General features: G+C 40.1%; 1 protein-coding gene across 2 annotated transcripts in view; it reads right to left on the bottom strand.

Annotated features, from left to right (window-relative positions):
• Window positions 1–14,306, bottom strand: part of LOC138746307 (uncharacterized oxidoreductase YjmC-like) — a 65,681-nt gene that overhangs the window by 17,344 nt on the left and 34,031 nt on the right. For both annotated transcript variants that reach the window (XM_069904534.1, XM_069904532.1), the window contains exons 5-8: window positions 12,507–12,695; window positions 10,434–10,495; window positions 10,293–10,346; window positions 1,506–1,604 (exon numbers count right to left, since the gene is read on the bottom strand). In XM_069904534.1, coding sequence (XP_069760635.1) covers window positions 1,506–1,604; window positions 10,293–10,346; window positions 10,434–10,495; window positions 12,507–12,695 — 404 coding nt within the window. The remainder of the gene's footprint in view (window positions 1–1,505; window positions 1,605–10,292; window positions 10,347–10,433; window positions 10,496–12,506; window positions 12,696–14,306) is intronic.

A 14,306-nucleotide genomic window follows, 5' to 3' on the forward strand; every position in this document is an offset into this window, starting at 1 on the left:
GCAGCGCTCCCGCTGGGTCCGGTCACCCAGTCAAATACCGTCAGCACCGCATGGGCTTTGGATGGCCCATTGAGGGAGCCGACGATGCTTTTATTTGAAATCCAAGATGGTGGTGCCTACTAATCGGCAGCAGCCACGAGGGGCTGCAGACTCCAGGGAAGCAGAGGACTGGAGCAGGGCATCAGAGAACGGAAAGATCACCCCCCTACACCCGACTGAGAGGGAGATGCAGAGGAGACGTCCACAGCGGAGGGGGCTCTGAGGCTGAGAGACCAGTGCATGCAGTGGGCTGCTGGTGACTCGAGGCAAGGAACACATGGAAGTTGTGGGCTGCTGTCAGGAGACTCACGTCAGGCTGCAGACTGCTGGAGACTGGCTCGAAGTGGTTGGAGGGGTACCAGGTATCGGAACCGGAATGTGAGGAGGTGCCGAGGACAATGAAGCATTTCTGATCATGTTGGAGGTTTGGATCTGGAGCACGGATTGCCTAATGGTTTGGACTGGACTCTGTGTGGCTGCAGGGGCTGCAGAAGTGCTGGAGGCGAGTCTACGGACACTCAGTGACTCTGAGGGGACTTTCTTTTGCTTGTCTCTGTACACTGTAAGTCTAACTGTAAGTCTGTAAGAGGTGCTGAGGCAATTCCTGCCGGTGGAAAATCTGTCGGCCTTGCTGCAGACAAAAAGAAATTTCATGTAATACGACATTGTTTTACTACTATGAAAATAAATTGAATCTTGAATATTGAGAGGCCGTTTTTCCACATAGAGGTGGTTGACATGGATTTAAGGTTCTGTTCTATGCAGTATGACATGGACTATCTCTAGCAGATTGTTCCACATACCCATCAATCTCTGTGAAAAAAATTCCCCTCTGATCCCTTTAAAAATTTTTTCCCCTCAGCTTAAACCTTTGCCCTCTAGTTTTTAAATTCCCCTATCCTCTTTTCCCTCAAGACACTAGATTCCACTTGCATTTACACAGTAAAGACAGGTGAGAAGGTGCGGCGTTCCATTGCAAGCTTGCATCAGGCTTTGCTATAACTGCAGGAGCACACTAACAGATAAGTCCCATCAGTGGGATGGAGAATTAGGGGGTCAGAACTGGAAGCTTAGGGATGCCACTGCAGACTGAACTCAGATTCTCTGCAAAGTGGTCACCAAATCTGCCTTTGCTTTTCCAAGTGGAGGAGACCACGTCAGGAGCACTCAATGCAGTCGACCAGATTGGAAGCAGTAATCATACTTCACTTGCAAGGGCTGTTTGAGTTTGTGGGAAGGGAAGAGGTGAAAACCCCATGCAGCATCTCCTGTAGTCATGTAGGTGAGTGTTGTGTGAAGGGGAGTGGTTGGTACAAATGCAAGAGCTGATGAGGTTATTGTGAAACAATATGTCCCTTTGCATTCTGGCAATGGAGAGGAGAAAACAATGTGTCTAGTTGTGAAATGTTGTGGAAAATTGAATTAAGCTGCTTATACCTAATGTATAGAGCGAATGCTTGCTTTACCTTTCCAATAGACACTACTGATGTGGCCATATCCAACACAAAGCTATCACCATTCAGGGCCGGAGCAGCAACGCTGATAGGATTGGTTCCTAAAGTGCACTGGAAAATAGATAAATTGAGTTGAAATTTTTTAATAGAATACTGAAGAGAACAACCTGGAATGCAATGACAAAAACAATAAACAATAGAAGGTAAGTTGACGCCTTGGGTTTATGATGAGAGACAAATAATCAATGGCAAATGGCTATTAATGTGTAATATGATAGAATTCTCCCTGCAGTTTGAGAGAGAGCAATTCAAATCAGAGGTGTCAGTATACCAGTGGAATGGTCTGAGAGAGGAACTGGCCCAAGTTGATTGGAAAGGCATACCAGCAGGGAAGATGGCAGAGCAGCAATGAATGGAGTTTTGTGAGAATAAGGAAGGTACAGAACAGATTTATTCCCAAAAAGAAGAAATATTTGAATGGAAAAACAACACAACTGTGGGTGACAAGAGAAGTCAAAGCCAAAGTAAAAGCAAAAGAGGATTAGAGGCAGCAAAATTAATGGGAAAAGACAGGATTGAGCTTACTGTAAAAGCTTACAGAAGACCAATTAAGGAGGTGATTAGGAAGGAAAAGATGAATTTGAAAGGAAGCAAGCAAATAATACCAAAAAGGATACTAAACACTTTTTAAAATATATTAAAAGAGGCAAGAGTAGATATCAGACATAGAAAATGATACTGGAGAAATTATAATGGGAGACAAGGAGATGATAGAGGAACTGAATAAGAATTTTGCATCACTCTTCACTGTGGAAGACATTAGCAGTACACTGGACTTTCAAGGGTGTCAGGGAAGAGAGGTGAGTGCAGTCACGGACACCAGAGAGAAAGTGCTCGGGAAGATGATAGGTCTAAGGGGTGGATAAGACTCCCGAACAAGATGGAATGCACCCTCAGATTCTGAAAGAAGTAGCTATAGAATTGTAGGGGCATTAGTAATGATCTTCCAAGAATCAATAGATTCTGGCAGGGTTCTGGAGGACTGGAAAATTACAAAGGCCATTTCCCTATTTAAAAAAGAATTATAGGCTTGTTAGCCTAACACTGGTGGTTAAAGTCGATTGTCAAGGATGAGGTGATGGAGTACCTAGAGGTGCATGACAAGAGAGGTCAAAGTCAGCATAGTTTCCTTAAGGGAAAATCTTGCCTGACAAACCTCCTGAAATTATTTGAGGAAACTACAAGCAGTCTAGACAGAGAAGATGCAGTGGATGTTGTATATTTGGATTTTCAAAAGGCCTTTGATAAAGTGCCGCACAACCTTATAAATCTTCTTCCTATAGTTAGATGATCAGAATTTGAACACAATCATAAAAATTTATATACTTTAAATTTAGATATACAGCTCAGTAACAAGCCATTTCGGCCCACGACCCTGTGCCACCCAATTAACCTACACCCCCAGTATGTTTTGAACAGTGAGAGGAAACTGGAGCCTCCGGGGAAAACCCACGCAGACATGGGGAGAAGATTCAAACTCTTTACAGACAGTGTAGGATTCAAACCCCGGTCCCAATCGTTGGCGCTGTAAAGGCATTGCACTAACCGTGCCACCCTTGAGGAAACTGAGGAACTATAGAAGTTATAGGGAAAACCGAGGACCTTAATCCCTAGTGGGTCAGAGAATGAAGTGAGATTTGATAGAGATATACAAAATTATGAAGGGTTTAGATAGAGTAAATCCAAGCAGACTTTTTCCACTGAAGCTGGGTGAGACAAGAATTAGAAGACATAGGTTAAGGGTGAAAGATGAAATGTTTAAAGGCAACATTAGGGAGAACTTCTTGATTCAGAGGGAGGTGAGAGTGAGGAATGAGTTGTCAATAGAAGTGGTGGATGTTGGTTTCAATTTCAACATTTAAGAAAAATTTGGATAGGTACATGGATGAGAGGGAAATGGAGAGCAATGGCCTGGGTGCTTCTCAATGGGACCAGGTGAAAAAATAGTTTAGCACAGATTGGATGGGCCAAAGAGCTTGTCTCTATGCTATGGTTTTTTATGGTTTGATGATGGTTTATAGTGGGAATTGAAGGCCCAATTTCCAAGCCTACGACTCAAAGCAGTTGTGAATTCATTGAATGGCACAGGTGCCGAGGTGATTAACCGCTGCTCTTTTTTTGTGTTTATTTCTTTGACCTTGTTAAAGTGTCATTGTTTAATGACACATTAGAATAAGAATGACCATGGAGGAGTCACGAGATGGAGTAGTGGCCGGTAGGAGAATACCAGCCCTCTCCAGAAAAGAAGGAAAAAAGTGAAGAAAAAGCAAAGCCCCAGACACACAAAGCACAACAAATAAAAAATAAAGGTGAGGAGATAATGGCACCTAAGAAAGAAAAGCCAAAAACAATGGGAAGAAGAAAGAAAGACGGCGAAAGAGAAAGGTGAAGGAAGGTCTTACCTGCACGAAAAAGCAGAGACCCGCCATGGAAAGATGAGCCCACTCCCTGAGGTTAATGGAGACCCCGCAGGATCGTGACCCACTAACCGCAGGACTGCAAAAAGGGATCACGGATCCAAACAGGGCTGCGCGATGCGCACGACAAGGACAACACCGACGGGAAGGGGGACCAGCTGAGAGAGACCCGACAGCAGGGCTCCCAGCTGGAAGATAAAGAAAACAACGGGAAAGGGAAGGGTGAGAATGAAAAAAGGAAACTAGAGACACAACAGATACTAACCCAGAAGAAGAGGACCGACATCAAGACACCATGGAAAAAAAAATACCCAACAAACTGAGACAAGCAGCTCAACAAGAAAGTCAGAAGAGACACAGATACAAGGAAGAGAAATAGAAGACACAAACCCAAGAGCAGACACAGAAGAAGAAGGAGAACACCAACCTCTGCACAGAGGAATAGGAGGTAAAATGAATGGACAGTAAATAGATTTTTAAAAATTTCAAGAACAAATGAAAGCATTAAAAGAATGAGTGACACAAGAATTTAGTGAAAAGAAAAGAAAAATGAAAAGTACAGAAGATAAAGTGAATAGAATAGAGTTGGTCTTAACAGATGTAGGGAAAAGATTAGAAAATGTGGAAGAAATTAGATATGGAAATGAATGACTTAAAAAGAAAATTGGAAGAAAGTGATAAAAAAGTTAAAGAAACACAGGAGTTGTTAGCTCAGAAGATGGATATAGTAGGCGAAACAATATAAAGATAGTGAACCTTAAGGAAGATGAAGGCAAAAATATGAAAGATTTATAAAAGAATGGATCCCAAAGGTCCTGGGAATGCCAGAAATGCAGGAAGGAATGGAAATAGAAAGGGCACACAGAACATTAGTCCCAAAACCACAGTCACAACAAAAACCAAGATCCATTTTAGTAAAATTCCTGAGATACACGACAAGAGAAAATATATTGGAGAAGACAATGAATAAAATGAGAGAAGACAAAAAAACCACTGGAATGTAAAGGTCAAAAAAAAAATTTCTACCCAGACATAAGTTTTGAGCTCCTGAAGAAGAGGAAGGAGTTTAACGCAGCAAAATTGATCCTATGGAAGAAAGGCTATAAATTTATGTTAAGATATCTAGCAGTGCTTAAAATAGTTATCGCGGGGCAGCAAAACAGACTGTTCTCGGATCTGGAGAAAGCACGAGAATTTGCAGAACACCTGCAAGACAGAAAGAGAGATGAAGAGATGTAACAAGAACAAAGAATGATGACAAACTACATATAAAGAAGTAAAAATAATGTATAAATAAGAACTAAAGGAGGGAAGAAAAGGGAAGTAAGGGAGAAGGGGGGGGGAATAAAAAGAGGAGGGTTAAAAAAATTAATAATAAATAAAACATAAAAAGAAAAAAAGAAGAAATGAGGGGGAGCTTTGTTGTAATGTGAAGATAAAAGTCTTTTCTGGAGGGGGTTGGGTGGGAGAGAATAACAGTCACTGCGAAATCAGTTGACACTTGCGAACAGGTTCGCAGTCCAAATGGAGAGGGGAGTTGTGGTTGCCCAGCAAGGGACAGAGGGCGACTCAGAGAGGGGACGACACACTTGGGGTTAAGGGAATTTTAGATGTGGGAATGGTTGAAATATTTTATGTTTTAGAAGTGTTGTCATGCAGTGCGTTCAAAAAAAGAAAACTGAGAAATGGAAATGGGGAAAAGGGGAAAGGTGGTGGTGAGGAAGCGGAAATGAGATATAAACAAAGTATTAAATGGCCATGTTGAACTATATGACTATAAATATTAACGGAATACTTAACCAAATCAAAAGGAAGAGGCTATTAAATTTATTGAATAAAGAAAAAATTGATATAGCATTCGTGCAGGAAACACATCTAACTGAAGTGGAACACAAGAAATTAAGGAGAGACTGGATAGGGCACGTAATGGCAGCATCATATAACTCAAAAGCCAGAGGAGTAGCTATATTAATCAATAAAAATGTAGCAATCAAAATAGAGGAGGAAATAATAGATCCAGCAAGGAGGTATGTAATGATAAAGTGTCAGATATATACAGAATTTTGGAATTTGCTCAATATATATGCACCTAATGAAGAAGATCAAAAGTTTATGCAAGATATATTTTTGAAGATTGTAGATACGCAGGGGAATATATTGATAGGAGGGGACTTTATCCTTAATTTGGATTCAAAGATGGATAAAACTGGACAAAAGACTAGCAGAAAGAACAAAGTAGCCAAATTTATGGTTAAATCAATGGAGGAGACAACACCCAAAGGAGAAGACATAAAACATACTCAAGGAGTTGTCAGCCAGTATCCAAGGGAGAGTTAGGAAAATGGAACATAAAGCTAGATTGTTATCGGATCACTCACCCCTGTTATTAGCAATAGAGCTGGAGGACATCCCACCAAGAACATATAGATGGAGATTAAATTCCATGCTACTTAAAAGACAGGATTTTAGAGAATTAATTGAGCGCCAAATTAAAATGTACTTTGAAATAAATACAGAATCGGTGAAAGATAAATTTATATTATGGGATGCAATGAAAGCCTTCATTAGGGGGCAGAAAATAAGTTATGTAACAAAGATGAAGAAGGAGTACAATCGGGAAATAGAACAGCTGGAAAGAGAAATAGTAAGTACAGAAAAAGAACTAGCAACAAGGGAAGATACAACAAAAAGAAGAGAATTGGCGGACAAAAAAAAATGAAACACGACAAACATATAAGGTGGAGAAGAACATAATGAAGACAAAGCAGAAGTATAATGAGCTAGGAGAAAAAACGCACAAAATACTAGCTTGGCAGCTTAAAACAGAATAAGCTAAAAGAATGGTATTGGCATCAAGGAAAGAAGACAAACAAATTACATATAACCCAACAGAGATCAATGAAAACTTCAAGGAATTCTACGAGCAATTATACCGAACTGAGAACGAAGGGAAAGAAGACAAATTAGATGAATTCCTAGCTAAAATTTAACTACCGAAATTGCAAGAAGAGGAGCAAAACAAACTGATAAAACCATTTGAAATAGAGGAAATACAGGATATATTAAAAAAGCTACTGAACAATAAAATGCCTGGAGAGGACGGACTCCCAATAGAATTCTATAGAACATTTAAAGACTTATTAATTCCTCCTCTCCTGGAAGTAATGAACCAGATTGAAGAAACACAAAACATGCCAGATACATGTAAAACAGCAATAATTACAGTAATACCAAAGACAGGAAAAGATCCACTTACACCAGCATCGTATAGACCAATATCTCTACATAACTCAGATTGTAAGATAATAGCAAAACTATTAGCAAACAGATTGGCCGACTGTGTACCAAAATAGTAAAACTAGATCAAACTGGATTTATTAAGAAAAGACGAACAACGGACAATATCTAAGTTCATTAACTTAATCCATGCAGTACAAGGAAATAAGACGCCAACAGTGGCAGTTGCTTTAGGAGCAGAGAAAGCCTTTGATAGGGTAGAATGGAATTATTTATTCAAAGTACTACAGAGGTTCAACCTACCAGAGAAATATATTAATTGGATTAAAGCATTATATAAGGGACCATTGGCGAAAGTGACAGCAAATGGATATATATCAAACCAATTTAAATTAAGCAGGTCAACTAGGCAGGGATGTCCACCATCTCCCTCGCTTTAGCTATAGAACCCTTGGCAGAACTGATAAGAACAGAAAATAAAAGGGATAAAAATAAAAGAGAAGGAATATAAAATAAGTCTATTTGCAGATGATGTCATAGTATATTTAACAGAACCAGAAGTATCAATAAAAGAATTACATAAGAAATTGAAGGAATATGGAGAAATATTGGGGTACAAGATCAACGCAAATAAAAGTGAAGTGATGCCAATGAATAATGTGGATTTCACAAAGTTTAAGAAAGAATCACCATTTAAAAGGCAAACACAAGCAATCCAATACCTAGGTATTAGACTAGATATTAATCTAGGCCATCTATACAAATTAAATTATCAGCCATTAATGAAGAAATTACAAGATGACTTAGAACATTGGAAAGAAAGGGTAAATTTCATTGAAATGAATATCTTCCCAAGGATACAATACCTATTTCAATCGTTACCAATTCCCTTAACAGAGAAATTCTTCAATGAGCTAAAGAAAATAATAAGGAAATTCTTATGCAAAGGGGGAAACCGAGGATAGCACTAGATAAATTAACAGAATGGTACAAACAAGGGGGCTTACAGCTACCAAACTTTAAGAATTATTATAAACCAGCACAATTAAGATATCTATCAGATTTTTATCAAACAAGGGAAAAACCAGATTTTGTCCAGGTTAGAGCTAGATAAAATAGGGGAGAAGGTACCAGAACATATACTTTATAAGTGGGATGAAAAACTAGTGCAACATAGAAGTTCACCAGTACTGCACCATCTGCTCAACATTTGGAAGAAGATTCACGTAGAAAGGAAGAAAACAAATCATCAACTACCAAAATTATTATTGATGCAAAATCAACTAATCCCTTTCATAATAGATAACCTTTCCTTTAGAGAATGGGAGAGAAAAGGGATCAAAAGAATAATAGAAAATTGTTTTTTGGGAAATAATTTATTATCTTTTGAACAAATGAAGTACAAATATGGTATAACTCACAGTGCAACGTTTGCATACCACCAACTGAAAACCTACTTAAAGGACAAATTGGGAAGCAGGCTGAGGTTACCAGAAGGAAGCAGCTTTGAATATGTGATTACAGACACAATGATAATGAAAAGATTTATAACAAACATGTACATCAAGCTGCAAGAAAAAGAGAACGATGAAATAAGCTGTAAGCCCAAACAAAAGTGGGAACAAGATCCAAACATAAAGATAAAAAATGAAAAATGGGAAAATCTATGCTCCGGAACTATGAGAAATACAATAAACATGAGGTTACGCATGATACAATATAATTGGTTACACAGGCTATATATCATGCCCCAAAAGGTAAATAAATGGGACCCAGCAGTATCAGATAGATGTTTTTGCTGTAAGAAGGAAACGGGAACAACAGTACAGGCAATTTGGGCATGTGAGAAAGTGGAAACATTTTGGGAAGATCTAAATCAGGTATTAAGTAAAATCACAAAAAGCAACATACCAAAAAATCCAGAGATCTTTCTTCTAAGTAATATAAGAAGTAAAGAGTTAGGTCTCAAACTGGATGAAGCACAAAAAAGATTTATTATGATAGCCTTAGCTATAGCAAAAAAATATATAATGTCAAGAGAGCCTGAGAGTACAGCAATGGTACATAGAAATGAATAAATGTATTCCATTGGAAAAAATAACATACAATTTAAAAAATAAAGTCACAGTATTCGAACAAATTTGGGAACCGTACATGGAACACAACAGAGAGGGCCTACTGCGGACCTTCACCCCCCAAAATGATAGAATTAGAAGAAGACAAAATGAACTTGCAATGGAGGAAGTGCAAAGGTGATTCACCAGGCTGATACCTGGAATGGCAGGAATAATTTATCAGAAAAGATTGTGCAATTTGGGATTGTACTCGCTGGAGTTTAGAAGATTGAGAGGGGATCTCATAAAAACATATAAAATTCTGGCAGGACTGGACAGAATGGATGCGGAAAGGATATTTCCAAAGGTGGGGGAGTCCAGAACCCGGGGCCATGGTTCGAGGATAATAGACAAACCATTTAGGACCGAGACGAGGAGGAATTTCTTTACCCAGAGGGTGGTGAATCTGTGGAATTCATTGCCACATAGGGCAGTAGAGGCAGGTTCATTGAATATATTTAAGAGGGAATTAGATATATTTCTTCAGTATAAGGGAATTAGGGATTACGGAGAGAAGGTGGGGACGGGGTACTGAACTTTAAGATCAGCCATGTTCTCAATGAATGGTGGAGCAGGCTCGAAGGGCCGAATGACCTACTCTTGCTCCTATCTTCTATGTTTCTATGAACTGACCCAGTGTGTAAAAGTAGATTACACAATTTTCTTGTTTATTTTCATTGTGTGATGACATTGTTTAATAGATTTATTGTATTGTATATGTTGAATGTTTAGTGGGTAGGGAGGGGGGTGGGAAGGAGGGAGGGAAGGGAGGGGGGAAAAGGGGAGAAAATGCCACTGTGTATATTCAAGAGGGAAATGTTTGTGTGTATTTTGGTTAATATGGTTCATAGTGTGAAAAATAAAAAAAATTTAAAAAAAAGAATGAGAATGACCATTAGAAGGAACCCTAAAAATTGAATCCAGGCTAATCAATACACTTTAACTGGATTGTTGGTTAACTGGTACTTTACCTCCTTTGTTCTGGTTGGCACCACCAATGGAGAAGTGTTAGTACAAGTCATGCCCTGTTGAATGCAAATACAAATATAATGTAATCAACTGCCTGGAACAGTTTAATCTTCCAAATTAATTTTGATGTAAATGTTACTCACAATGAGACCACATTTCAGAGCTTGCATAGAATAAAATCCTGCAATACCATAGTGGTTAGAACCTGCAATGAGATTTAGGGTACAAAATTTATTGACAACAACATGAGCAAATAATATATTGGTGTGGCAATGTGGTTTATGCACTTGAAATGGATTTTGGTAAGGCCTTGAGTGAGGACCAGTAGGGGAATCACATCAAAAGGGCACGTTGGCAAATTGGATCTATAATTGACAGAGGGTGATGAAGGATTGATTTTGTAATTGGAAACCTGTGACCAGTGTTGTATCAAAGGGATATCAGTGGTTCTCAACTTTTTTCCCCCCCACTCACATGGGGGGGAACCATGGCATAGGATGCTATAGGTGCTTTGTGGTTAGTAAGACATACAGCATGGTAACAGGCCCTTTTGGCCCACAAGCCCATATCACCCAATTACAGCTAGTTAGGTGGAAGAAATTCAAGTTTATTCATCATACGATTGCACAAGCACAACCCGATGAAACAGCGTTCTCCACTCTTCAGCGCAAAATATGCAAACAGAAAGAAGCATACATAAGGTATAGGAAGCAAATGTCAGGAAGGACTCATGAGAATTATCTGATAGCTGGGAAGGAATTTAAGAAAGGACTGAAGAGAACTAGAAAGGGGTATGAGAAGGCCTTGGCAAGCAAGATTAAGGAAATCCCTAAGACGTTCTGTGTTTACGTGAAGAACCAAAAGATGACAAGAGTGAAGGTAGGGCTGCTTCAGGATAAAGTAGGGAATGTGTGTCTGGAGGCAGAGAAGGTCAGGAGGTCCTAGATGAATACTTCAGTATTCATCAGAGAGAAGGACCTTAGTCAATGTGTGGTCAGTATAGAACAGGCTTATGAGCTGGAGCATGTTGAGGTTAAGAAAGAGAAAGTGCTGGACCTTCTTTAAAACCTCGGATTGCTAAGTCCCCAGGACCAGACTAGATATACCCCAGGTTGCTGCAGAGAGCAAGGGAAGAGATTGCTGGGATGTGGGCAATGATCTTTGTGTCCTCCTTGGCCATTGGAGGGGGTACCAGAGGATTGGAGATGCCAAGTGACTCTCTCCCTTTCTTTCTCCCCTTCTCTCTCTCCCCCTCCTTCCTTTTCTCTCTGTCTCCTTCCACAGAGCCAAAATCAGTTTTCACCTTTCCTATTATCATATTCAATGAACACCTTTGGTCTTTTGGTCTGGACTCCTCCCCCCCCTCCCTTTCTCTCCCAGTCTTTAATCCAGACACCTGCCTGCTTTTTGCTTAGATCTTGAAAAAGGGCTTATTCCTGAAACATCAGTAATCTTTACCTCCTATGGGGGCTGCAAGACCAACTGAGTTCCTCCAGCATTTCTGTGTGTTTTTACTTCAATCGCAGTGTCTGCAGACTTTTGTGCTTCATTCAGAAATTGCAGCGAATGGGATGTTGAATATTGATACTGGTGGTTTAGGAGGACCTTGTTCTATACAAAGGATAGGGGGATAGTGCAGAGGCATGGGAAGTGGGTAAAATGTAGTCAAGGACTTTGTTAACAGTGGTGCAGGACAAGACATGGTTCAGCAAGAACCTGTACAGTAAGTCTCATCATCAGAGAGAATACATTGGAATAATTATGAGGGGGATAGATAGGGTGGACAGTCAGCACCTGTTTCCCAGGGCAGGAATAGCAAACACCAGAGGATGTGTGTACAAAGTGAAGGGAGGGAAGTTTAGGGGAGACATCAGGGGTAAGTTTTTTTATGCAGAGACCTGTGGGTGCCTGGAATGCCTTGCCAGGGGTGGTGATGGAGGCTGAAACATTAGGAGTATTTAAGAGACTCTTATGTGCATGGATGGAAGAAAAATAGAGGGTTTAGGGGTAGGGAGAGTTTAGTAATTTTTAAGGAACATATGGGTAGGCATATGTAGGCACATCAAGGGCTGAAGGGTCTGTTCTGTGTTTCAGTGTTCTATGTCCTATGAAACAGAGGAAGTGGGAGAATGCAATGAAATCTTTACAGAAGGACTGCCAGCACAGATGTGTGAGCGCCCACTCTTATTTTCTTTGTTCTTAACCCAGCTACTCACCATAAGCCGATACCCAGCCTATTCCCACTTCTTTGGCCTTCTGGATGGCAATTTTCATGCAGAAGTTTCCAACAACGGGTCCAATCAAATTATTGCCATTCACCAAAGCAGTGGCCACTGTGGACTTTTCAATAGTGGGATCTCCATCCTTGGCACAGATTCCAGTCTTCAGATCCTTCAGGTACATATCTGTGATGTTGAGAGAGTGACAATGAGATGCAAATGTTTGGTTCAGACCTTAACTCTGACACCATCACAGACTCTTCATTATATCTTTGTTGAAGCCAAACTAAACTAATCCCATTTGCTGACACACATTCTGAATTTCCATTCCATTCCCAGCCTTTTCATGTGTGCGCCGAAATACCCCTTAAACATTGCTATCATATCTGCTTCTATCATGTCCTCTAGCAACGCATTACATTCCAGGCACTACCACTCTCTCTGTACAAACAAAACAAAAATCACCCCACAATTCTCTTTTCAATTTTCTCCATCTCACCTTAATCCTATGCCCTCTAGTATTTAACATTTCTACCCAAATGAGGCAGTGTGGGTAGAGCTCGGCAAAAGGTGTTATCACTCTGATAGAGTTACACTTTAGGCTTCCCAATAGGAGTATAAGATATGGAGACAGATTATGGAAAGTTGCAAAGGGTGAACATAATTTAATTACCCAAATATTGACTAGTGTTAGATGCTTAGATGGGGCAGAATGAGTTAAGTATATCCAGGTGAGTTTCTTAAAGTAGCATGCAGGGGGGTAAAACATGAAAGTCTGCAGACACTGTGATTGAAATAAAAACACAATGTTGGAGAAACTCAGCAGTCAAACAGTGTACTTTATGTAGCAAAGATAAAGATACATAACCAAAGTTTTGGGTTTGAGCCCCTCATCAAGGTATGGAAAAACATCGGCAGGAGTCCGAACAAAAAGGTGAGGACAGACCCATAGGCAGGAGGTCATAGGTAGATAAGGGACAGAGGGCACAGCCACAAGCAGGGGGAGGGGGGTGGCTCTGTGAAAGGAGAGGGAAGGGGGTGGAGAGCTGGAGGAAAGAAGACAGAGGGTTGGGGAAAGGAGGGAGAACTGGAAGTAGGCTGGTAGAAACCGGAGAAGTCAAATGCTCTCAGGTTGGAGAGTGCCCAGATGGAAAATCAAGTTTTGTTCCTCCAATTTACAAGTGGTCTTGATGGGATAAGACATGAGGCTATGGACAGACATGTGAGTATGGGAGTGGAATTGAAGTGGTTGGTCACTGGAAAATCCCTGTCACTATTGTGGACACAGTAAAGATGTTATCTACTGCATCTGGTGCTCCTGCTGTAGCCTCCTCTACATCAGAGAGACTGGACGCAGACTGTGAAATCACTTCGCTGAGCACCTTTGCTCTGTCCATATCAGTGGCAGGGATCTCCCAGTGGCCAATCACTTGAATTCCACACCCAACTCCCATATTGACATTTCTGTCCATGTCCTCAAGTACTGTCTCACAAAGACCACTCGTAAATTGGAGGAGTGCCTTCTCTACATAGTTGGCTAGAAGAGCCATCTTATTCATATGGAAAGACTCTAGACCGCCAACAGTGTTTCAATGGTTCTCTCATATTATGTCCTGTTGAAGTTTAGAAAAAAATTAGATATCATGTATTTTATTCATTGGTGAAATTTGAAGATACATGACAACCTTTTAAGTCTTATTTTCATTTGATGTAAATGTTTTTAATGTGATTAGATGTACTCACTCTTCAAGATGAGATATAGTCTTACCTGTTTTCTTGATTCATGGTATGAACTAA

Source organism: Narcine bancroftii, chromosome 1, assembly GCF_036971445.1.
Source record: "Narcine bancroftii isolate sNarBan1 chromosome 1, sNarBan1.hap1, whole genome shotgun sequence".
Taxonomy (NCBI): Eukaryota; Metazoa; Chordata; class Chondrichthyes; order Torpediniformes; family Narcinidae; genus Narcine; species Narcine bancroftii.